This window comes from Anomaloglossus baeobatrachus, chromosome 8, assembly GCF_048569485.1.
Source record: "Anomaloglossus baeobatrachus isolate aAnoBae1 chromosome 8, aAnoBae1.hap1, whole genome shotgun sequence".
Taxonomy (NCBI): Eukaryota; Metazoa; Chordata; class Amphibia; order Anura; family Aromobatidae; genus Anomaloglossus; species Anomaloglossus baeobatrachus.
The window spans coordinates 180,424,193-180,448,573 of record NC_134360.1 but is presented as its reverse complement, the minus strand read 5'-3'; the positions used below and the strand labels follow the sequence as shown (position 1 = coordinate 180,448,573).

Genomic DNA, 24,381 nt, shown 5'->3' with positions numbered 1-24,381 from the left:
CCCATTTTTAGAGTTATGTGTGAAATTGTGTACAATTTGCCTTTTTTTTCTCAGTTTTTTTTGTTTTCTGGTTTTCCAATACACAAAGCAAATAAATGTGTATAACAAAACGTGTAATTGCAATCATTTTCTGGGAAAAAAGACTTCATTTTCTGGAACAATTTCAACGGTGCCATTATTTTTGGCCATGACTCAATGGGACATTACAGGAAGGTCCTTTACAATCAGACGGTGTGGTGACGAGTGCAGGACCTTATCTTACTCATTATAACCATGTAGTTATACACTAACATGACGGAGATTAGTAGGAACACAGAGAGGGGAAATATCACTCTCTCTTGAGCAAATGTAACCTCTACATTGCATAGTATGACTGCTAAATTCATTGGTGATTTATCACTTACAATAGAGGGTGCATTACGCTATACACATGTACAAACATTTAGCCACTAGATACACACAACAGAAGCCCTATTCTCCTGTAGACAAATATATACATTACTATGGAGAAATACATCATTTCAGTTCAAAACTGAATAAAATATGAAATTATCATAAATGTAACAACAAAACAACAAGTAATGTTATGTTACTGCAAAGACTCTGAGAAAAAGCTACCAATGACCATCTAGTCAAACTGGTCTTAAATAATATTAAAAGAAACCTGTCACCAGGAAAATGTATTCCAACCTTAAGGTACCATGATATAGAACAGGGGGGCTAAATAGTTTGATATATATTTTTGTGTGAAATATTCAGTATAACTGGTGTCTTAATCATTAAATCTCTGCTCTTTCTGGAATTTTGGGTCTAGTGGACGGACCTGTCAGTGACTGACAGCTGTCTCTCTATGCACACTTATCCAAAGAAAAATGTCAGTCACTGTTAGGACCACCCACTGGACTGCAAATACCATAAAGAGCAGAAGTTTAAAGGGGTGATTCACTACTCTGCAGTAGTGACCACATCCCTGTAAAACTGATATGGAAGGCTTTTTCTAAATGCCTTTATCAGCCAACTCTGCCTATGATCAGTGCTATCGCGTTCTGCTCATCCCCATGAAGTGACCCCTGGGGTTGCGGGACCTCTGAGATCCGGTGAGGTCACGTCAACTTCCAGTTGACGTGACATCACCGAGGCCGGCTCCAGTCTCCCTGAGTGACTGGGCTGTGGGTAGAGTTTCACCGCTCGTCCCAGCCCAGCATCACTTCTGCTTGTGGAGAACTGTAGTAAAGGGGAACATGTGCAACATGCTGGGCTGTGATGCTGGGGTGTGATGAGCTGTGAAACTCCGCCCACAGCCCAGTCACTCAGGAAGATTGGTGCCGGCCACGGTGATGTCAGGTCAACTGGAAGTTGACGTGACCTCACCGGATCTCAGAGGTCACGCAGCCCGGAGGTCACTTCATGGGGATGAGCGGACCGCAATATTGCCACTCAGAGGCTGAATTGACTGATCAAGGTATTTAGAAAAAGGCTTCCCTATCAGTTTTAGAGGGATGTGGCCACTATTGCAGATGATTAAATCACAGATTATACTGAATGTTTTCTTACAACACTATCCAACTCCGCCTGCCTTATAATATGGTGCCTACAGATTGAGCTACATTTTTCCTTGTGACAGTTTCCCTTTAAGTGTTAGGTCACACAAATGCATCCAGTCTACTTTGTATTTTGTAGTTAAAATTACAAAAACTTGTACTTGTGTGAAAAATTGAAGCACCCAACAAAGTCATCCAAAAGTGCCATGTGTGAACAGATATTGAACTCCAGCAGCAGTATTGTTGATGTATGTGTGAAGCCCCGCCGGTGTTGTGTCGGTGTCGGTGCATTACCTTCAGGGACTCCACGTTGCTGGACCTCCGTCACTGGTAGGAAATCTTCTTGTTTGATCGTGACGCCACTCTCAGTATTGCGGTCAGTGGGGACCGCCACTGCAGGTTAGGGGACGCCTGGGGCTGATGGTGGGTGCAGTCGGATGTAGTAGCCTCCTGAGAGTGAGGCAAGCCCCAGGGCCCGGTGTAGGTTTGTAGTACTACAAGTCGCAGAATGACCACACAGGCAGGAATGTCTTTCAAGGGCTTTACTCACATTTGATGGCAGGGTGAGTAGCCCGGGCGTAGCTGGGACGAACCAGGTGGAACCAGGTATCCTTCAGGCTGACTTTATGAGGGTGACTACTGACTCGCCTTCCTTAGCCCTTGGTGGTTTGGGGTAACCCCGACTTTTAGTCCCTATGGGGGTCACCCAGGGAAGATGCTCCAAGCCTCTCTCCCCTTCTTGTTTCGCCGTGTGCTTGTTCCCCGGACCAGGCCACTCCAGCCTCTTGCCTCCTATGACCTATGGGCCCAAACTTGCGGTTACGTGGCTGCGGCTTTTGTGGTGTTGTGGTGTGGGCTTTAAGAGCCCCACACCAGCAGGTTTAGCAGAAGAAAGTTGAATCTATCCCCGCTTCGGGATCTGCCGCCCGGTTGGGCCTGGTGCTCTCTAGCAGTCTCCTTACTTCCCACTCCGTTGCACTCGCTAGCTGAAGCTGGCTTTCAGGCAGCACTCCTAGTTGACCGTTCTCCCCCGTCAGTAGCCACTGCGCGGGCGCTGTTAGACAGCAACAGCCCCACAGGTCTGCTCCTCACTGAGCCCTATGGAGTTCTGCTCTAACTGACTCACTGCCCCTCCTCTCCTGTTCTTGCCTACGCCACCTAGCAACCAGACTCTCCACCACACCCCTTGAGAGGAGATGGAGGCTCTACCCCCTCCACTATTCCAGTGAAGGTGAAGGCTTGCCCCCTCCTGGGATCCCCAGGGGTCCTCTCATGGGTACATGTGTGAGACCTGATCACTATGCGCCTGTGTTCCACACCCCAGTCAGCCTTCTGGATTACCTGTATTGTACTGTCCCCAGCATGGGTGCAGTACTCAGTGGTGCCTGACCAGGTCAGGGGCGCCACATATGTGCACTGGATGGTTGAAGGAAGTTGATGAATTGGTGTATGCTACAGTCGCCGAGGGGCGGTGAGCATCCAGGAGTGCACCTACTGGGCCATTCAGCGGACTCCCCAGGAGGAGCTAACCTAGAGCTAACCGCTATACAGGGATTGTCATACGCAACCCCAGGGGGCCTAAATGCATGGCAACCAGGACCAGTAGGGTCGGGTCAGATGGATTAAAGAGTCTCTAATGGCCGGTACGGTGGTGCTCAGATATGGCAGCACGAATGTGGCGACTCAGACTTGGTAGCACAGAGGTGGTGACTCAGACGTGGTTGCACAGAGATGGGGACTCAGATGTGACAGCACAGAGGTAGTAGTAGTAGCAGGCTCTGGAAAGAGACACAGATTAGACAATACAGGTAACTGATACTAGGACACGAGAAAGCGGGACTAGATACAGCAACTGGTACGGGACTTAAGAACTGGCAACACAGTATGGATAGGCAACATTGTTCAGTCTTCTCCCCTAAGAAGAGAATGCCTTACATACTTACAGGGAGATTGCTGACCTTAAAGGTCACTTCCCGGTTACAGGACGTTGGCCCTTTAAGAAAGGTGACGAGGCACACAACCCTTTGCGCACTTACAGAAGACCTGCATGTGGCCTGGAAGCAGGAAGAGGCTATGGCAGGCCCCTGGGCAGGAACATGATGCCTGAGACCGCAAAACTGGTGAGGAGAACAACACCCTTGCTGAGGTATGGGAAGTGGAGACATGCGGGGGTGCCACGCCTGGACTGGGCGCTTTAGTGTATTCTATCTCCTATGGGCCGAAACAAATTTTCAACTGGCCCAATTTCCAGTGTTGACAGGTTTATATTTTTACACTATTATACCTTTTTCACCTTCTGTGTAGAACATTCTCCACTTTTTTATTCTATGGACTGATTATTTTAATATCATGTATACTCAGACATTACTCCTATTTGGAACCTCTTCCATGAACTAGTGCACGTGCTGAGGACTCCTTCATCTGGGTTATTGCCCTCTTCCTGCTGGCAAACTGCAGAAGCCCTGTATAAATTACGTCTGTGCTCTTCTCAGCACTCTGAACACCCCCCTAAATGACACTGCTTTATTGAATATTGTGGCTATGGTACCTTTTAAATCTAATTGTGGAGCAATTATTGGACAACTGTGAAATTTCCTACATAACATCTCATTCTGTGCCTCTTTGCTGCTGAAGGCTGAAACCTGAGGGTAATATGTCAATTACCGTTACAAGTAATGGATCATGTACAAAGGCAATGAACAAAATGTTGCTCCTAAAATGATCTTTTAATAAGAATATTTTATTAGCAGATGATATTACTATGTTTTAAAGAAAAAAAAATAAGTAAAAGGTAAGATATAAACTATTTGTGAGAAATGTGCAAACTATTTCCCTAATTAAAATTTATACAGACTAGAACATCTGGAATAAACCATGGACCTTAAGGCCCTGTCACACGCAACGACGTATCTAACGATATATCGCCGGGGTCCTGGATTCTGTGGCGCACATCCGGCATCGTTAGTGACGTCGTTGCGTGTGACACCAACGAGCGACCGTTAGCGATGGAAAATTCTCACCAAATCATCCATCGTTGACACATCGTTTCTTTTAAAAAAATCGTTGATTGTTGAGGACACAGGTTATTCGTCGTTCCCGAGGCAGCACACATCGCTATGTGTGATACCTCGGGAACGACGAACTACAGCTTACCTGCGCCCGCCGGCAATGAGGAAGGAAGAAGGTGGGCGGGATGTTCCGCCCGCTCATCTCCGCCCCTCCGCTTCTATTGGGCGGCCGCTTAGTGACATCGCTGTGACGCCGCACGAACCGCCCCCTTAGAAAGGAGGCGGTTCACCAGCCACAGCGACGTCGCTAGGCAGGTAAGTATGTGTGATGGCTCCTAACGATCTTGTGCGCCATGGGCAGCGATTTGCCCGTGACGCACAAACGACGGGGAGGGGACGGACACTCTCCGGTCCCGTGCATGCGCACCACAATGCTTTGATCTGCACCTGCTCAGGACCTGAATGCCGGAGAGTGTGTATGACACCGGATGTTTCATGCACCGCAGCTTCAGAAGATGGAGGACGAAGATGTCCGAAAGAGGAGGTGCCGGCACCGGAGGACGAAGACGCCCATTTGACACACATCCACCGCAGCGACCAGTTTAGGTGACTATTATAAAGTGTTTTTTATGTTCTACACAGCGGTCTGGGCTCTTATATACAGCATGATTGAATGCTGTATATAAGAGCCCACTGGTGGTAAAACACTGGTGACAGGTTCCCTTTAAAAAGGCAAAAATTAAGGGAAGATTTTTTTACAAATCAAAAACAGGTTAAGAACACCAGAAACACCCATAGCTCCACATACAGTTAGGTGTAGAAATATTTGTACAGTGACAAGTTTTGGCATTTTAGCTGTTTAGCAAAAGCTATTCAAGGTACATTTATATAATCAATATGGGCTTAAAGTGCTTTCATTTGAGGGTATTCACAATCTAATTGGAGTAATGCGGGCGTCACAAGGGACGATAAATCGTGCGATTGCATAAATGATTGCACCCGCCCCCGTCGTTTGTGCGTCACGTGCAATTTGTTGCCCGTGGCGCACAAAGTCGTTTACCCCGTCACACGTACTTACCTGCCGGACGACCTCGCTGTGGGCTGCAAACATCCTCTTCCTGAAGGGGGAGGGACGTTCAGTGTTACAGCGACGTCACACATCCGCCGGCCAATAGAAGCGGAAAGGCGGAGATGAGCGGGACGTAAACATCCCGCCCACCTCCTTCCTTCCGCATTGCCGGGGGGACGCAGGTAAGCTGTGTTCGTCGCTCCCGTGGTGTCACACGGAGTGATGTGTGCTTCCACGGGAACGACGAACAACCGGAGCACAGAAGGAGGAACGACTTTTTGAAAATGAACGACGTGTCAACGAGCAACGATAAGGTAAGTATTTTTGCTCGTTCACAGTCGTTCTGAGGTGCACCACGGTACAATATGTCTGACGATGCCGGATGTGCATCACTAATGACGTGACCCCGACAACATATCGCCCGATATATCGTACCGTGTGACGCTGCCATAAGGGTTTAGAAATTACATCTTTTTAATATGTAGGTGCATCTTTTTCAAGGGACCAAAGATGATTGGCCAATCATCTCAAAGTTCTTTTATAGACTGCATGGGCTATTCCTTCATTAATCCATTATCAATTAAATAGGTAAAAGGTCTGGAGCTGATTCCAGGTGTGGCATTTGCATTTGGAAGCTGTTGCTGTGAACCCATAAAGTCCAATCAAAGGAGCTCTCAATGGAAGAAAACAAACCATCATTAGGCTGAGAAAAAAAATATCACAGAGATAGCAGAAATGTTAGGAGTGGCCAAATCAATAGTTTGGAACATTCTGCTAAAAAAGACAGCACTGGTGAGCTTGCGAGCTTGAAAATACCTGGACATCCATGGAAGACAACAGGGGTAGATCATCGCAGAATTCTTTCCACGGTGAAGAAAAACTCCTTCACAACATACATCCAAGTGAACACTCTATAGGAAGTAAGTGATTCAGTATCTAAGTCTACCATAAAGGGAAGATTTTATGAGAGCATATAGAGAGGGTTCACCACAAGGTGCAAACCATTAATCTGACTTAAAATAGGCCAGATTAGACTTTGCCCCTCCCAAAAAAAATCTAAAGAAGCCACCCAGTTTTGGAAAAACTTTCTTTGGACAATTGAAACTAAGATCAACCAATACCAGAATGATGGTAAGAATAATATATAGAGAAGGTTTGGAATGGCTCAAGATCCAAAGCACATCACATCTTCTGTAAAACATGGTGGAGGCAGTGTAATGGCATATCCATGCATGAATTCCAATGGCACTGGGTAACTAGTATTTATTGATAATATGACTGAAGAATTAAGAAGCTGGATGAATTCTGAATTGTACTGTCCTATACTTTCTGGTCAAATTCAACCAAATGCAGCAAGGTTGAGTGGACGGCACTTCACAGTACAGATGGACAATTACCCAAAACATACAAAAAACTCAATCCAGGAGCTTTTTAAGACAAAGTGCAATATTCTGCAATGGCTGAGTCAATCGCCAGATCTCAACCCCATCGAGCTGCATTTCACATACTTAAGACAAAACTTATGGCAGAAATATCCACAAAAAAGCAACAACTGAAGTCACCTGAAGTAAAGGCTGGCATAGCATCACAACGGATAGTGCTGTCCATGACATTGCCTGCAAAAAATTCTCTACAAAATATTAGAAAGAAACATTTATTTTTGGTAAAGTAAATTTGACCAATTACTTTTCAACCCATGAAATAAGGATGTGCTGTAGTAAAATGATTGCAATTCGTAAGCATTTCACAAGATATTTTTGTTCAGCCCCTTTGATTATACCTGAAAGTCTCCACTTCAATTGCTTCTCAGTTGTTTCATTTAAAATAAATAATAGTAGCATACAGAGATGAAATCACAAAAATTCACTCACTGCCCAAATATTTTTGGACTTAACTGTGGGCTACGTGGCACAATTCCATTGTGTTTCATAAGTTTCACAATGATGTAGACCAGGGGTGGGCAATTAATTTTCCCATGGGGCCGCATGAGAAATTGGGATGGTTTTAGAGGGCCGGACTAATATAATTAACTCAGTTTTACCCAATACTGTATATAGCATATATACTATCCCTTCATATACAAACAGTAAGTTACGGACTGTGTGACCCCTCGTGGCCCTGCACGCACACATGTCCTTTTTTTCTCTGGCAGCACAGGTGTCACACGGACCGCACACTGATGTGATCTGTGTGACATCAGTGTGACAAATACCAGAGAAAACACGGGGCTTTTTAATAAAAAGATTTTCTATATTTACCTAACTCCAGCGCTGCTGTCTCTGGCTCTGCTGCCTCCCGCTCCTTATCGCTGGTAATTATACTCACTGAATATTCACTGCAGTGAGCAGCTGGAAGCAGGGACAGCGCTGGGGACCGCATCGCTGGATGAGTATACAGGTGTGTGTGTATGTTAAGAACCTGGAAGCCGGAGCATCTCGGGGACTCGTCACAGTTCCCAATGAACTCTGATGAACCCATGAAGCTGTAGCGTGGGTGTCGCAGGATGGTCATCAAAGTTCATTGGAAACTCTGATGACCTCCTGGAGGTCACTGTGCTTGCAGAATACTCACCTGTCCCTGCGGTGATGTCCTCAACGGTGCTGTGTCTGGTGCTGTCATCGCGATGCTCCAGCTTCCAGGTCCTGAGTGCGGTGAATAATCAATGAATGAGCAGTGGTCAGGAGCGGGAGGCAGCAGAGCTGAAGAAAGCAGGTAAATATGGAAAATCTTTTTATTTCACAGACTCGTGTTTTCTCCGGTACCTGTCACATGTATGCAAACAGGTACCGGAGAAACGCAATCAGGCCCTGTAATGGCGGTATGGCGCTGCAGGGGGCGGGGAGAGAGCACGTGGTACCCGATGTAACTCCAGTACCACTCGCAGTTACGGGCTTTTCTCTCTGCACGCACGCACACATACATACACACACGCACACGCTATATACATATATACACAAACAATCCCCATATACTACATCACTACACCCCCATATACACCTGTAATATACATCACTGCACCCCCATATACACCTGTAATATACATCACTGCACCCCATATACACCTGTAATATACATCACTACACCCCTATATACACCTGTAATATACATCACTGCACCCCTATATACACCTGTAATATACATCACTGCACCCCCATATACACCTGTAATATACATCACTGCACCCCCATATACACCTGTAATATACATCACTGCACCCCCATATACACCTGTAATATACATCACTACACCCCTATATACACCTGTAATATACATCACTGCACTCCCATATACACCTGTAATATACATCACTGCACCCCCATATACACCTGTAATATACATCACTACACCCCCATATACACCTGTAATATACATCACAGCACCCCCATATACACCTGTAATATACATCACTGCACCCCCATATACACCTGTAATATACATCACTACACCCCCATATACACCTGTAATATACATCACTGCACCCCCATATACACCTGTAATATACATCACTGCACCCCCATATACACCGGTAATATACATCACTGCACCCCCATATACACCTGTAATATACATCACTGCACCCCCATATACACCTGTAATATACATCACTACACCCCTATATACACTTGTAATATACATCACTGCACCCCCATATACACCTGTAATATACATCACTGCACCCCCATATACACCTGTAATATACATCACTACACTGCTATATACTCCTGTAATATACATCACTGCACCCCCATATATACCTGTAATATACATCACTGCACCCCCATATACACCTGTAATATACATCACTACACTGCTATATACTCCTGTAATATACATCACTGCACCCCCATATACACCTGTAATATACATCAATACACTGCTATATACTCCTGTAATATACATCACTACATCCACATATACATCACTAGACCCCTATATACTACACCTGTAAAACTACATTGCCATATACTACATCACTCCCCCCAAATATTACTCACCAGTTACCCCCCCCTCACCTCCACTCCCCCCATTGTCCCCTCAGGTTACTAGTCACCACTCACCTTTCCCTCCTCAGACACCTCCGTACGGGCTCCCGCTGACATCCTTCTTCTCTTGTACGGCTCCCCGCTGAGCTGCTTCCTCTCTCCGTACGGGCTCCGGCTGCTGCATCTTCTTCTCCTGCCGGGGCTGGAACTTTTCAAATGACACACACGCGCGCCGTACTGACGACATCAGGGCGCGCGCGTGTGTTTCACAGAGAAAGTGCCGGCAGGAAACAGAGGACAGATTCCTGCGTTCCGCTGCTGCACTGTGCGGTGCTGCAGTATCTGTCTTCTGTTCCTTGCCGGCACGCAGCGTGTGATGAGGGCAATCTGACCACGGGCCGCCCGGAGCCTGGAGCTCCGGACAACAGGTCAGATTGCCCTCATCAGTGACCGTCCAGCAAGGACGCCCGGAGCCAGGCGGGCCGGTCACAGAGAGTAGGCGGGCCGGATGTGGCCCGCGGGCCGCCCCTTGCCCAGGTCTGATGTAGACAATTGTGGACAATTGAAAAACAAATAAATTAACCCATTGAAATTACTGGGATATCTGCATTGATTATTAATACAATAGGATCTGAGTGTAAGTCACAATAATAAGTAAACACAATATAACTAAATTATTTATACACAAACAGTTGTCCTGTTTATATGTATTATATTATAGATAGGATAAATATAGATACAATGTTTTATTTTAAATTTACCTGGACCACCTGGAGGTTTTACTATGCATCTATGAAAAGGTTTCATGGACAGGTAAGGCAAAACTTTTTAGCACCACCCTATTGTTGGAGGAAAAAAAATGTACATAAACACCAAAACCTCATACCAACTGTAAAACATGGTGGAAGAAGCAACATGATTTAGGGCTGTTTTGTGGCCCAGCGCTCAGGCACTTTTCAATAATGGACGAACCAATGAAATTGAGGTATATCACATCGTTTTACAGGGGAATGGAAGTGCAGCAGTTCGTGATCTTAAGCGGAACAGATGACTACCTGGAGCCTGATTAGCTCATATGGTTTATGTGTGGTGTGTTTCCTTCTCCAGGCCACCAGTGGATGAGGCTGCGCAGTGGAAAGATTCTCTGGAGAAGCTCCTCCAGAACAGCTGTGAGTATACATCTCTCTCTACTCGTTTTTCCTCTGTTTCCTGTCTGAGTCACGTCAGTAGAGGTTTAGCATCACTATGATCAATGCCATTGACCCCATATAGCTTCAAGTCTTTTCCCACAAGCAGAATATTTCTTTAGTTGGAAAATCCAGACCTTCCTGTCCTCTATTCTCAAATGACCCTATCCTATTGGATTCCTGGAAAGGTTTAAAAGGGGCCTTACAAAATCCCGATATGAGTTGTTTCATGTATATTTTAACTAGTAGTAAAACTACACATATGTATGACTAAATAACCAAAAATCTGCTGCACTTTCAACCCTGCAGTGTTTCACACCAATTTGCAAGGCTAACAGTAAAAGCCTTGCAATGTCTCAGAAATTGCTAGTTTGTAAAGAAAAAAAAAGTCCAAAGTGTAACATATTCGTGTTCAGATTATTCGTAACGAATCCCAAAGTAATATTACGGCATTCGTCACGAAAAATGAACCTAATGCAAATCAATGGGGAACCCGAGCATTTTTCTTGCCATAACGAAAACAGGAATAGTCCTCAGTATTCGGTAAGCGTTATCCGAACACGAATAGTTACTATTCGCCCATCACTAGATATATTGTCTATCTCATGCATTTGTCATATTAAATAATGATTAACACTCACAGATTTACTACCAAAATGTTGATCGGTTCTGATTAAAAATTTCTTTTACATAAGTAAAAGCAAACATTATTATGATTGTCATTTTTAGTTCCGCATGAAAAGTAAAATTAAGGTGGTTTATGAGCTGAAAGGCAATATTTACTTCCAAACAATTTTTTAGCTGAAAATGTACCCATGTAAAAGAACCTTTATGTTTTAAAACATACCATATTTAAAAAACAACCAATGAATTGTACCTAAATGTACAAAAGAGAATGTAAATTAGAACCGCCTTCCTGACTGATAATCAATGAAAACTGTCATTACATTAAGAGTGGAGTGTCACGCTAGGTACGGGGAAGTACCAAGCGAACGGCGAGAATGGAACGGAAAGCCTTGTGACCCTTGACCAAGCCTACCACTGCTTCCTGGGGTCCCTCACCACCCTAGATAGGTTCCGCACTTATGCACCGAGCCAAATACCTGACCCTAGGTATCCCTAGTGCTGGACTCTAAATAGGGAATGGATGGGATGAGCTCTTTGTCAACCCCACTACTAAACACTAGAGAAAACAGAAGGAGGACACAAGGGGTAAAGTAAAATGCATGAACGGTGCCCTAGCAAGCCACAAGTGTGCAATTTTACCATCCAGCAATCACCCCCTCTATCATTGGAAACAGTAGAGTGATTTGCTCCTCTTGCACCTGTGATGCCTTCACTTATTAGAGGTCTTGCTACATCCTAGTAGTGCATTAGTTTTTTTGGCCTGGGCAGTTTACATCTGCTGCCATTTTTTGTGACTAATTGTTTAGCTATTGAAGGATTTAATTCCTCTTTTTGTTGTTCTTTTTTTTATATATCTATCTATATATATAATTGCCTTATTCTGTCTGTCTGTCTGTCTGTCTATCTGTCTGTCTGTCTGTCTGTCATGCTCCGAAATTGTGTCCTTACGGTGACACAAAGCTGATTGGCCGCTGGGCTCGCCATGGCCCCGCCCCCCCACACGGATTGGCCTCTCGCCCCGGCTCTCTGCAGGCCCCGCCCCCCTCAGGCAATGCACGCTCGCTCTGGCCCAACTGACACGGAGCTCCGATTCCCAGGTGAGTACACACACACACATCAGATCACACTCACTCTCACACTCACTCTCACACACACCTCACACATCACAACATGCTGGGATATCGCTTGCTTCTACACCGGCTTCGTCAGGATCCCGGCAGCGCCAGACATAACCTTGCGATGCTGGGATCTTGACGGAGGCCGTGAAAGCTGGTAACCATTATAAACATCGGGTAACTAAGGTCCCTTAGTTACCCGATGTGTATCATAGTTACCAGTGTACACCGGCTCACACTCACTCTCACACACACATCACACATACATCACATCGCATCCACACATTAAGGTCCTGCAGCTGCGGAACATACACACACATAACAGCACACACACACACACACACACACACACACAAATCAGATCACACTCACACACACCTCACACATCACATCGCATCCACATACTCACAACATCCTGGGATATCGCTTGCTTCTCGGCGGCGATACTGTGCTGTTGTGAGCTTCCAGGACCTGCCGGGGGATCACATGGCCAGAAGCATGTGATATCCCCGGATGTTGTGAGTATCAGCGCGTATGTGCAATATCGTCAGTGTGTGTGTCTTTGTGTGTGAGTGTATGCGATCGGGTGTGTGTGAGTGTATGCGATCGGGTGGGTGTGAGTGTATGCGATCGGGTGGGTGTGAGTGTATGCGATCGGGTGGGGGTGTGTGGGTGTGTGTGAGTGTATGCGATCGGGTGTGTGTGAGTGTATGCGATCGGGTGGGTGTGTGTGGGTGTGTGTGAGTGTATGCGATCGGATCTGTGAGTGTGGGCAGAGGAGCACGGCGTGCTGGAGGAGGCTGAGAGGACAGAGGCTGATCCTGGGGAAGGCTGGGATGGGGAGGCTGGAGACGGAGAGGCTGATGCTGGGGACAGAGAAGCTGATGCTGAGGACAGAGAGGCTGATGCTGGGGACAGAGAAGCTGATGCTGGGGACAGAGAGGCTGATGCTGCGGGAGGCTGATGCTGGGGACAGAGAGGCTGATGCTGGAGACAGAGAGGCTGATGCTGGGGACAGAGAAGCTGATGCTGGGGACAGAGAGGCTGATGCTGGGGACAGAGAGGCTGATGCTGGAGACAGAGAGGATGATGCTGGGGACAGAGAGGCTGATGCTGGGGACAGAGAGGCTGATGCTGGGGACAGAGGCTGATGCTGGGGACAGAGAGGCTGATGCTGGGGACAGAGAGGCTGATGCTGGAGACAGAGAGGCTGATGCTGGGGACAGAGAGGCTGATGCTGGAGACAGAGAGGATAATGCTGGGGACAGAGAGGCTGATGCTGGGGACAGAGAGGCTGATGCTGGGGACAGAGGCTGATGCTGGGGACAGAGAGGCTGATGCTGGGGACAGAGAGGCTGATGCTGGGGACAGAGGCTGATGCTAGGGACAGAGAGGCTGATGCTGGGGACAGAGAAGCTGATGCTGGGGACAGAGAGGCTGATGCTGGCGACAGAGAGGCTGATGCTGGGGACAGAGAGGCTGATGCTGGAGACAGAGAGGCTGATGCTGGAGACAGAGAGGCTGATGCTGGAGACAGAGAGGCTGATGCTGGGGACAGAGAGGCTGATGCTGGGAGGAGAGAGGCTGATGCTGCAGGTAGAGAGGCTGATGCTGGCGCAGCATGGCGGATGGAGCACCTTTGGGAGTGCGCAGCATGGCGGATGGAGCACGTTTGGGAGTGCGCAGCATGGCGGATGGAGCACGTTTGGGAGTGCGCAGCATGGCGGATGGAGTACGTTTGGGAGTGCGCAGCATGGCGGATGGAGCACGTTTGGGAGTGCGCAGCATGGCGGATGGAGCACGTTTGGAAATGCGCAGCATGGCGGATGGAGCACGTTTGGGAGTGCGCAGCATGGGGGATGCAGCACGATGGGGAGTGCGTAGTATGGCGGATGGAGCACGTTTGGGAGTGCGCAGCATGGAGGATGCAGCACGATGGGGAGTGCAGAGTATGGCGGATGGAGCACGTTTGGGAGTGCGCAGCATGGCGGATGGACCACGTTTGGGAGTGCGCAGCATGGCGGATGGAGCACGTTTGGGGGTGCGCAGCATGGGAGATGGAGCACGATGGGGAGTGCGCAGCATGGCGGATGGAGCACGTTTGGGAGTGCGCAGCATGGGGGATGGAGCACGATGGGGAGTGCGCAGCATGGCGGATGGAGCACGTTTGGGAGTGCGCAGCATGGCGGATGGAGCATGTTTGGGAGTGCGCAGCATGGCGAATGGAGCACGTTTGGGAGTGCGCAGGATGGGAGATGGAGCACGATGGGGGATACGCAGCATAGGGGATGGAGCACGTTTGGGAGTGCGCAGCATGGCGGATGGAGCACGTTTGGGAGTGCGCAGCATGGGAGATGGAGCACGATGGGGAGTGCGCAGCATGGCGGATGGAGCACGTTTGGGAGTGCGCAGCATGGGGGATGGAGCACGATGGGGAGTGCGCTGCATGGGGGATGGAGCACGATGGGGAGTGCGCTGCATGGCGGATGGAGCACGTTTGGGAGTGCGCAGCATGGCGGATGGAGCACGTTTGGGAGTGCGCAGGATGGGAGATGGAGCACGATGGGGGGTGCGCAGCATACGGGATGGAGCACGATGGGGAGTGCGCTGCATGGGGGATGGAGCACGATGGGAAGTGCACACCTCCCCCCAACACACACACATACGCGCGCGCGCTGCACAACACACCACACACACACACACACTGGGAACCACAAACAACTGCCCTACACAGACACCCACACACACAGACAACGCTACACACACAAATATACGCACATACCGCACAACACGCACATTGCACAAAATATACCTCCCCCCAAAACACACCACACACACACAAACTGCGCAACACACACACAACGCTACAGACACACAGCGCTCCACACACAACGCAACACACAAACAACACCGCTCTCACCCCCCATCACACCCAGACAACATCCAGAACATGTACAGCGCCCTACACAAACACTTGGTAACTACACACAACATCTATATATATATATATATATATATATATATATATATATATATAACAAAAATCATACATGAACTACACAATACGTAAATTCTAGAATACCCGATGCGTAGAATCGGGCCACCTTCTAGTATATATATAATTGCCTTATTCCGTATGTCTGTCTGTCTTGCTCCAAAATGACGTCATTACAGTGACAACAGTCGCCACAGCGCGTGCGCTAAGGAGCCTGCAACCAACAGCTCAGCTAAGTGAACAGCACGAACTACGGCACGACAGGACGACGTTCGACACCTTTCCTCGCACCCACACGGAGCTCCGACTCCCTGGTGACTCCTGCACCCCCAGGAACCCACACCGGGAACCCAGCTGAGACATACCTATGCGTTGCTGGGATCGTGCCGGGAGCCGTCGTACAATGGTAACCATGGTACACATCGGGTAACTAAGCAAAGTGCTTTGCATAGTTACCCGATTGTGTACCATGGTTACCAGCGTAACTCGGCTCCACCCACCGCACTCCACCCTCTGCATGTATACACTGAACACACGCACACACACATACACACACACAAACGAATAGTCACCTGTCCCCAGCCTTTCAGTCCCCGGCACTGACGTCCTCAGCGCCATGGCCCCGCTCGGCTCCACCCCCTGCACTTCTCCCTCCGCATGTATACACTGAACACACACCCCGGCACTACCGCTCCCATCATCCCCGCACACACACAGGCACTACCGCTCCCATCATCAACACTGCATACACCCCGGCACTACTGCACCCATCATCCCCGCACACACGCAGGCACTACCGCTCCCATAATCATCACTGCTCACACTCCGGCACTACTGCACCCATTATCCCCGCACACACGCAGGCACTACCGCTCCCATCATCCCCGCAGACACGCAGGCAGCACTGCTCCCATCATCAACACTGCACACACCCCGGCACTACTGCATCCATCATCACCGCACACACGCAGGCACTACCGCTCCCATAATCATCACTGCTCACACTCCGGCACTACTGCACCCATTATCCCCGCACATGCAGGCACTACCGCTCCCATCATTATCCCCGCACACATGCAGGCACTACTGCACCCATCATCCCCGCACAAACGCAGGCACTCCTGCTCCCATCATCATCCCTGCACACACCCCGGCACTACCGCCCCCATCATCGTCCCCGCACACACCCCGGCACTACCACACCCATTATCATCCCCGCACACACCCCGCACTACCGCACCCATCATCATCCCCGCACACACCCCGGCACTACCGCACTCATCATCATCCCCGCACACACGTAGGCACTACCTGAGTGAAGTCTCCGGTGACAGCGTAGCTCACGTCAGTTGCTACGTGGAGCTGACACAGAGCGGTCGTGTTCTATGGCACTCCCTGTCAGCTTCATGTAGTAGAGCTGAAAGTGTTGTGTGGATTACTTCGGACCTGGATGGGTGTTTGGGGTTTAATAAAGTGGTAAATGAGGGTTTTTTTTGTCTTTTATTCCAAATAAAGGATTTTTCGTTGTGTGTGTTTATTTACTTTCACTACAGGTTAATCATGAAAGGTATCTCGGGGAGACGCCTGCCATGATTAACCTAGGACGTAGTGGCAGCTATAAGCTGCCATTTAACTCCTTATTACCCCGATTGTCACCGCACCAGGGCAATTCGGGATGAGCCGGGTAGAGTTCCGGGACTGTCGCATCTAAAGCCTGCTTTAAGGCCACTTTACACACAGAGATAAATCTGCGGCAGATCTGTGGTTGCAGTGAAATTGTGGACAATCAGTGCCAGGTTTGTGGCTGTGTACAAATGGAACAATATGTCCATGATTTCACTGCAACCACAGATCTGCCAAAGATTTATCTCTGTGTGTGACGGGCCTTTACACCTTTCAATTATGCATACGATAACGTATGCGATGTGACACGCCCCCATCGTATGTGCGACACGTTCAATTTGTTGACCGTGTCGCACAAACAATTAATTGCTGTCACACGTACTTACCCTTCCATATGACCTCGATGTGGGCGGCGAACATCCACTTCCTGGAGTGGGAGGGACCTTTGGCATCACAGCGACGTCACGTGGCAGCCGGCCAATCAAAGTGGAGGGGCGGAGATGAGCGGGACGTAAACATCCCACCCACCTCTTTCCTTCATCATTGCCGGCGGGAGCCGCGGGACGCAGGTAACATCTGTTCATCGTTCCCGGGGGGGTCACACACTGCGATGTGTGGTACCTCGAGAACATTGAACAACCCGACATGCAATTTTAAGGAAATGAACGACGTGTATGCGATGAACGGTTTTACGTTCAATCGCAATCACACGTAGCTGTCACATGCTACAACACCACTAACGATGCTGGATGTGCGTCACTTACGACGTGACCCCGCCGACACATCGTTAGATTTGTTGTAGCGTGTAAAGCCCGCTTAATAAATGCGGCAATTACGGGCGGCTGCTGGCTGATATTGTTAGGTTGGGGGGCTCCCCATAAAGTGGCGCTCCCCATCCTGACAATGCCAGCCTTCAGCCATGTGGCTTTATCTTGGCTGGTATCAAAATTGGGGGGACCGCAGTTTTTTTTTTAATTATTTATTTATTTATTGTACCGCACGATATAGAACCGCCCGCCGGCGGCTGTGATTGATTGCAGTGAGACAGCTGTCACTCAGCGTGGGGGTGTGTCTGACTGCAACCAATCATAGGCACCGGTGGGCGGGGAAAGCAGGGAATACGAGATGGAATAATGAGCGGCTGGCATTTTCAAAAGCAGGAGAAGCCGCCAGAGCAGTGTGACAGCTGTGCAGCACCACGCCGGTGATTGGTGAGTATGAGAGAGGGGGAGATAGGTGGGGAGATAGAGGGGGGAGGAAGAGAAGGGGGGAGAGTGTGGGGGAGGGGGAGAGTGGGGGAGAGAGACCAGGAGTGATTTTAAATGATTTAGATCGTTCTGCTGGACACGCTGAGTAGGTGTGCCACCCCCACGACAGCTGATGGGCTGCTCGGACCCGGATCCACAGTGGCTCGAGGGGTCTCCGGATCCGATGCGGGGTCACGCGGCTACCCGGAATAAAAAGGGGGAATGTTTTGGGTGGTGAATGGGATAATGTTCGTGATGCCACCCACAGTGCGTGGTAATGTGAGGGACCACCGCTGCTGTTGGAGAGTCCGGTGCCGATGCTGAAGCAGCAGGATGTTTAACCCCTTCGTGGGTAGGGGGTTTGGTGTCCCGGGACCCGGTGATGGATGGAGTGGGGAACCCGTCGGGGGTGAAGGGGTGTCGGGTGCTCACACAGTCCAAAGTCACTGACGCTGAGACCAGGTAAACCAAACTCTTGAATGCTCTGTCGTTGTTGGTCGAGCACGCTGGGTCCGTGCCCCTTTGGTGTTGCTGGTTGGTCTGAAGCCTTGTCCCTTGGCACTGTGTGTTTCTCGTATGGATCCCTTTCACTTGGAATTACTCGGGTCCCGCTCACCTGCGTGGCTAATAGGGTGAGCTTGCTCCCAGGGTTCACGCTTGGGATTTTCTGGACGGTTGTGGGAAGTTGCACTAATACCCCGATTCTGGAGCGGGTGGGGAACGGTTCCTGAAGACTCCGTTCCCGTCGGGTGAATTACTGGGCTGCGTGAAGCTACTTCCCAGCCTAGGTACTCCGTCGTACCCTGACCTCTGCCCGGTTGTAGCACAAGGCTGCTGGCCTGCTCTCTGCAGCAGCACCGTACCCCCTGTCACTACCCCCTGTGACCGGGGTTCCAGCTTCTTCTGGCCAGGTCAACGTCTGGCACCTGGGACGGGTACAGGAGCCCAGCTCCGCAGCGTGACCTGTCCTGTCACCGCTGTCTCACTGCTCAACTCTACTCTCTACTGACATCTCTGCCCTCCCTCTTCCATCCCTCCATCTGGGTAGCCCTATTCCCCTCAGGCTGCCCAATGGGTGTTTGGTGGGTGTGGTGCAGAGTGTTCCTCAGGATTTATGTACACCTGTTGGTAGCAACACCAAATCGACAGGACCCGTAACCAAGGAGGAGCGGGTACCATGCAGAATGGCAGATTGCATGGCACCCTCGTGATGCCCTGATAGGCCAGGGCATCACACATGCGCAGTTGAACGTGATGGGGTCCGTCAGCGGATTCTGCCGCTTAAAGGGGTGGTTCACCCATATTTTTTTATTGTCTAGATTGATATTATATTGAGAAGCAATGTTTCTCTCAGTATACCTTGTGTTGGCAATAGTGCCTGTGAGAGGCGCTATTGCAGACCGCTGCTCCCCGTCCAGTGACGTACCCGTCCAATGCTGCCTCGTCACATCCGTGCAGCCGGCTACATTCTGAGCCCATCTGCTCCCTGCTCCTCCCTCACAGCACGTCTCTTGCTTGCAGCGTTCTGCGAGGAGGGAGGAGGGAGGGGGAACAGGAGATGCGCCGTGCTGTGCTAGGAGGGAGGAGGAGGGGGGAGCAAATGGGCTGTGACAGCAGTGAAACACCGCTCACAGCTCAGAGTCTGGAAGACTGTAGCCGGCTGCACGGATGTGACGAGGCAGCATTGGACGGGTACGTCACTGGACGGGGAGCAGCGGTCTGCAATAGCGCCTCTCACAGGCACTATTGACAACACAAGGTATTTGAGAGAAACGTTGTTTCTCAATATAATATCGATCTAGACAATAAAAAATATGGGTGAACCACCCCTTTAATGCATTGCGGCGGAATCCGCCCCCATAGACAAAAATTAGACACCTTGGCGGATTCTAACGAAAGCCGTCAAGGTGCGATATTTTTAATACCCAAAAATGCAACATGCAGCGTTCCCTCCACCCGACGCTGTGTCAAATTAACGACGCAGCGTCGTCCAGTGGATGCAACACAGACACTTGCGTTACAGTGCGTTGTCAATACAAGTCTATAGAGAATAGCGCAGTTCGTTAACGGACTGCGCTATTCTTCATAGCGGTGGATTGCGCTGAACGCAAGTGTGAAAGCGCCAAAACACACACACACACACACACAAACCTGGATAGTTACCTGTCCCCAGCCATGCAATCCCCGCAACTGATGTCCTTAGTGCCATGGCCCCGCTCGGCTCCACCAACCCCGCACTCCGCCCCCCCAAACACATTACCCCGCAGGATGGGGGCACATGTCAGGATGGTGGCTGCACCACGATGGGGGCACATTCCAGCATTGGGCCACATCACAGCACCAGCATATTTTTACTTAACTTTACACTGTTCATGGCCTTCTTTCATTACAAGCCATGGACATCATTAAACATTAGACTCATCTATTAAAACTGTTCCTTCTGTTGTTTGTCATTTTGCATACACATTCTAGACTACCCGATACGTTAGAATCGGGCCACCTTCTAGTACATATATATTAGTGTATGGACCCACAAGAAGGAGGATCTGTGACGTGGATTGTGGGCTACCGTATTTTGGCCATAATACCAACCAATACCTCATATTGGTATATTCTTTTGCAGAGAACATTCTTTTGTACAGAATATTTTATACAGGATGCAGCCAGGCCTCTTTCTGTTAGGCCTTGCATACTATAGTCACTGTCCCTGTGTGGTGCACATATGTAGTACTGGCGCAGCCCGCTGGCATCAAATAGGATGGGCGTAACAAATAGGCTGCTTACCAGATACTGTGAACCTGTATGTGTGAACGGTGCCCTATGCAAGTGTGGCGCCCTGGCCTAGCCAGGTCGTCACAGATAACATACAAACACCCCCCACCCCCACTAGACAGGGACATCAGCTAAACACAAAATCCTTGTTGTCTCCCTCCAGTGTCTAATGTCCACACCAGGTGGGGCGGAGCTAAGCGGTTGGCTCCACCCACCGAGGAGTTCACAGGCCTGGAGGCGGGAAAAGTGACAGTTGAGAGTAGGCGTTTGAAGTGAGAGGAGCAAGCACTTGGGTGTCTGGGTTTGTGGCCCAGGCACTGACAGCAAGGTTGGCAGATGGTGGTGGCCGTCTGCAGGAGTGGTGGAGCAACGCGGAACCGTAGGACCAGGGACGGGCGACGGCCCGCCGGTACTGACCGGGGAGCGAAGTGAAGCCAGCACACACAGGCAGGGCCATCGGACCCCGACCAGGCTTGGAGCCGCCGACAATAGTAAGATCCGAATTTGACTGGAACCCCAGGGGTTTCACAACAGCAAAAGTCCCGATTGAAGGCAACCGCCCACACCGTGAGGGTATACAGCTACCGCCTAAGGCTAGAGACCCAAGGGCCAGCGTCTGGTACCCATACACTGGGGAGCGGACTACCGTTGGGAATCCATAGTAGTCAGAAAGAAGAACATCAAGGTGCAGGGAAAGACAGCCGCCATCACCTGTCCGGGGAGAAGCAGTGCAGCCGGCTGCGTGACCCGTCCATCCAGCCATTTGGTTTACCGAGGACTTTGTACCTTTCTTGCTGAGTGAGTACACCCGTGCCATCCGGCACCGCGCCGCGCTGTCCCTGCAACCCTGCACCTCACCAACCCTGCCTCCCCGTCACAACATCACCGGGCCCCAGGACCACCGACCCCTACCCACGGAGGGGGAAAACAACATCTCAGCTGCTCCCTACCATCGCTCCCGGGATCCCCGTCACCAGCAGCGGTGGTGCCTATCTTCACCATGACCCGTGGGTGGCATCACGGACTAAATCTCCCAAACCCACCACCCCTTTCACTCACGGGGGAGGAGCGCCGCTCGAGTCCCCGGATCCGGCCCACCGCTCAAGCCACCGAGCAGCAGCCGCAGCAGCGCCAGACCCGAGCGTTAGCGAGAGCGCAGCAGCGACGGCGTCCTCCCCGCCCGCGACACAAGCCACAAGTGTGCAATTTTACCATCAAGCAATCGCCCTCCCCATCATTGGTTGGCATTATGGCCAAAATACAGTAGCCCACAATCCACATCACAGATCCTCATTCTTGTGGGTCCCTACACTAATATATACCGTATGTATATATAAAAAACAACAACAAAAAGAGGAATTAAATCCTCAAATATTTAAGCAATTACTCACAGAAAAATGGCAGCAGATGTAAACTGCCCAGGCCAAAAAACGAATGCACTACCAGGATGCAGCAAGACCTCCAATAAATGGAGGCATCACAGGTGCAAGAGGTGATCACGCTACTGTTTCCAATGATGGAGGAGAGCGATTGCTTGATGGTAAAATTGCATACTTGTGGCTTGCATAGGGCACTGTTCACACATGCAGGTTCACAGTATCTGGTAATCAGCCTATTAGTTACGCAAATCCTATTAGATGCCAGTGGGCTGAGCCAGTACTATATATGTGCACCAAACAGGAGATGAGAATAAACTTTATTTTACCTGGGGGAAACGTGGAATTAGAAGAGGTTGTCCTAGTAGTGGACAACCCCTTTAAGACTGAGCAGGCAGCCATTCTGAGCATTGCGATGCAATCATCTGCTGAGTTATATGGTTGTTTGACTGTGCTCTAAAACCAACGGTGTTGTAAAAAAAAATATAAAAATTGCACCCATTTTTTTTTTCCAAAATTGAAATTGGAAAACAGAGAGATGAACTGATTTTCAGATGCTGCTTTCTTAAAACAAATAATGATGCCACCTTAAGAGATCTTCTGTCTCATTTTTATGGATGATGGATACCCAACCTAAGTATTCTAAATACTTCACATAGGCCAGTTATACATATCCAAATCCACGTTATGCATACAGACCACAAGGTCCAGATCTGACTGGCCATTGGCTATCCAGATCCATGTCTAACAGCTTGTGTTTTTATACAGCTCTCACGCTCAGGTCAGGAGAGCGGGCAGCCAATCTGAGTATTGCAATCTTATCCTCGAACAAATTATACGTCCGACTGACTTTGCCCTAAGACCAATGGTATTGTCCAAAAAATAGCACCTATTTCCTTTCAAAATTGTAATTGGAAAACATAGGGGTCCAGAGTCCATATCGAACAAATAATGTTCATGCACACGATCCTGAACACAAGCTTTCCTCGCATGAGTCTTACGCAAGTGGCAGCATACCCTCAGTGTCAGCCTGCTTCTCATTCTGTAGAGACACTTGTCTGTACAGAATGATAAAGCAGAGCTGACATTGCTCTACCTGTGGACTACGTCAGACTAAAGATTTTTTTATAATAAAGATGGAGTCTCTAAATATTTTTTTGTTTTATTTCTAATAAAAAATGTTTTTCTATGTGTTTTTTATGTTTTTTTTTACTGTTTACTAGAAATTCATGGTGGTCATCTCTAATTTGATGTGACACCATGAAATTCAGGCTTAGTACCAGCTGAGAATACAAAGCTGGTATTAACCCCTGTATTAACCAGCGTGCCACCGCCATCCTGGCCACTGGAGGCAGCTGGGTAAAGTGCCTGGAAATGGCGCTAAGAAAACAATGTGCCCTTTCCAGGGGCAGCTGCGGGCTGCGGCTTTTAGTATGGGGGGTTCAGAACGCTTGGGCCTTACCATGCTGAGAATCCCAGCCCCCAGCTGCCTGGTTTTACCTGACTGGCAATAAAAATCCGGCGGGAGGCCACGCATTTTTTTTTAGTTATTTTATTAAATAATTAAAAAAAAAAATAATGGGCTTCCTGTATTTTGACTGCCAGTCAAGTTAAAGCCAGCCAGTAGGGGGTGGCAGACCATAGCTGTCCACTTTATCTGCACTGAGAATCAAAAATACCGTGGAGCGCTATGTCATTTTTTTAAATTATTTATTTTTACACTACTGTATGTGTGAGGGACCCAACAGCCAATCACAGATGCTGTCACGCAGAATGGGCATCTGTGATCGGCTGTTGGCGTAACTTTAAATCTGTCCATACATTCTAGATGCTGGTTT

At 49.1% G+C, this 24,381-nt stretch overlaps 1 protein-coding gene across 1 annotated transcript in view; it reads left to right on the top strand.

The window, feature by feature from the left end:
* Window positions 1-24,381, top strand: part of RGS5 (regulator of G protein signaling 5) — a 193,576-nt gene that overhangs the window by 60,160 nt on the left and 109,035 nt on the right. The window contains exon 3 of the mRNA XM_075322271.1: window positions 10,709-10,770. Coding sequence (XP_075178386.1) covers window positions 10,709-10,770 — 62 coding nt within the window. The remainder of the gene's footprint in view (window positions 1-10,708; window positions 10,771-24,381) is intronic.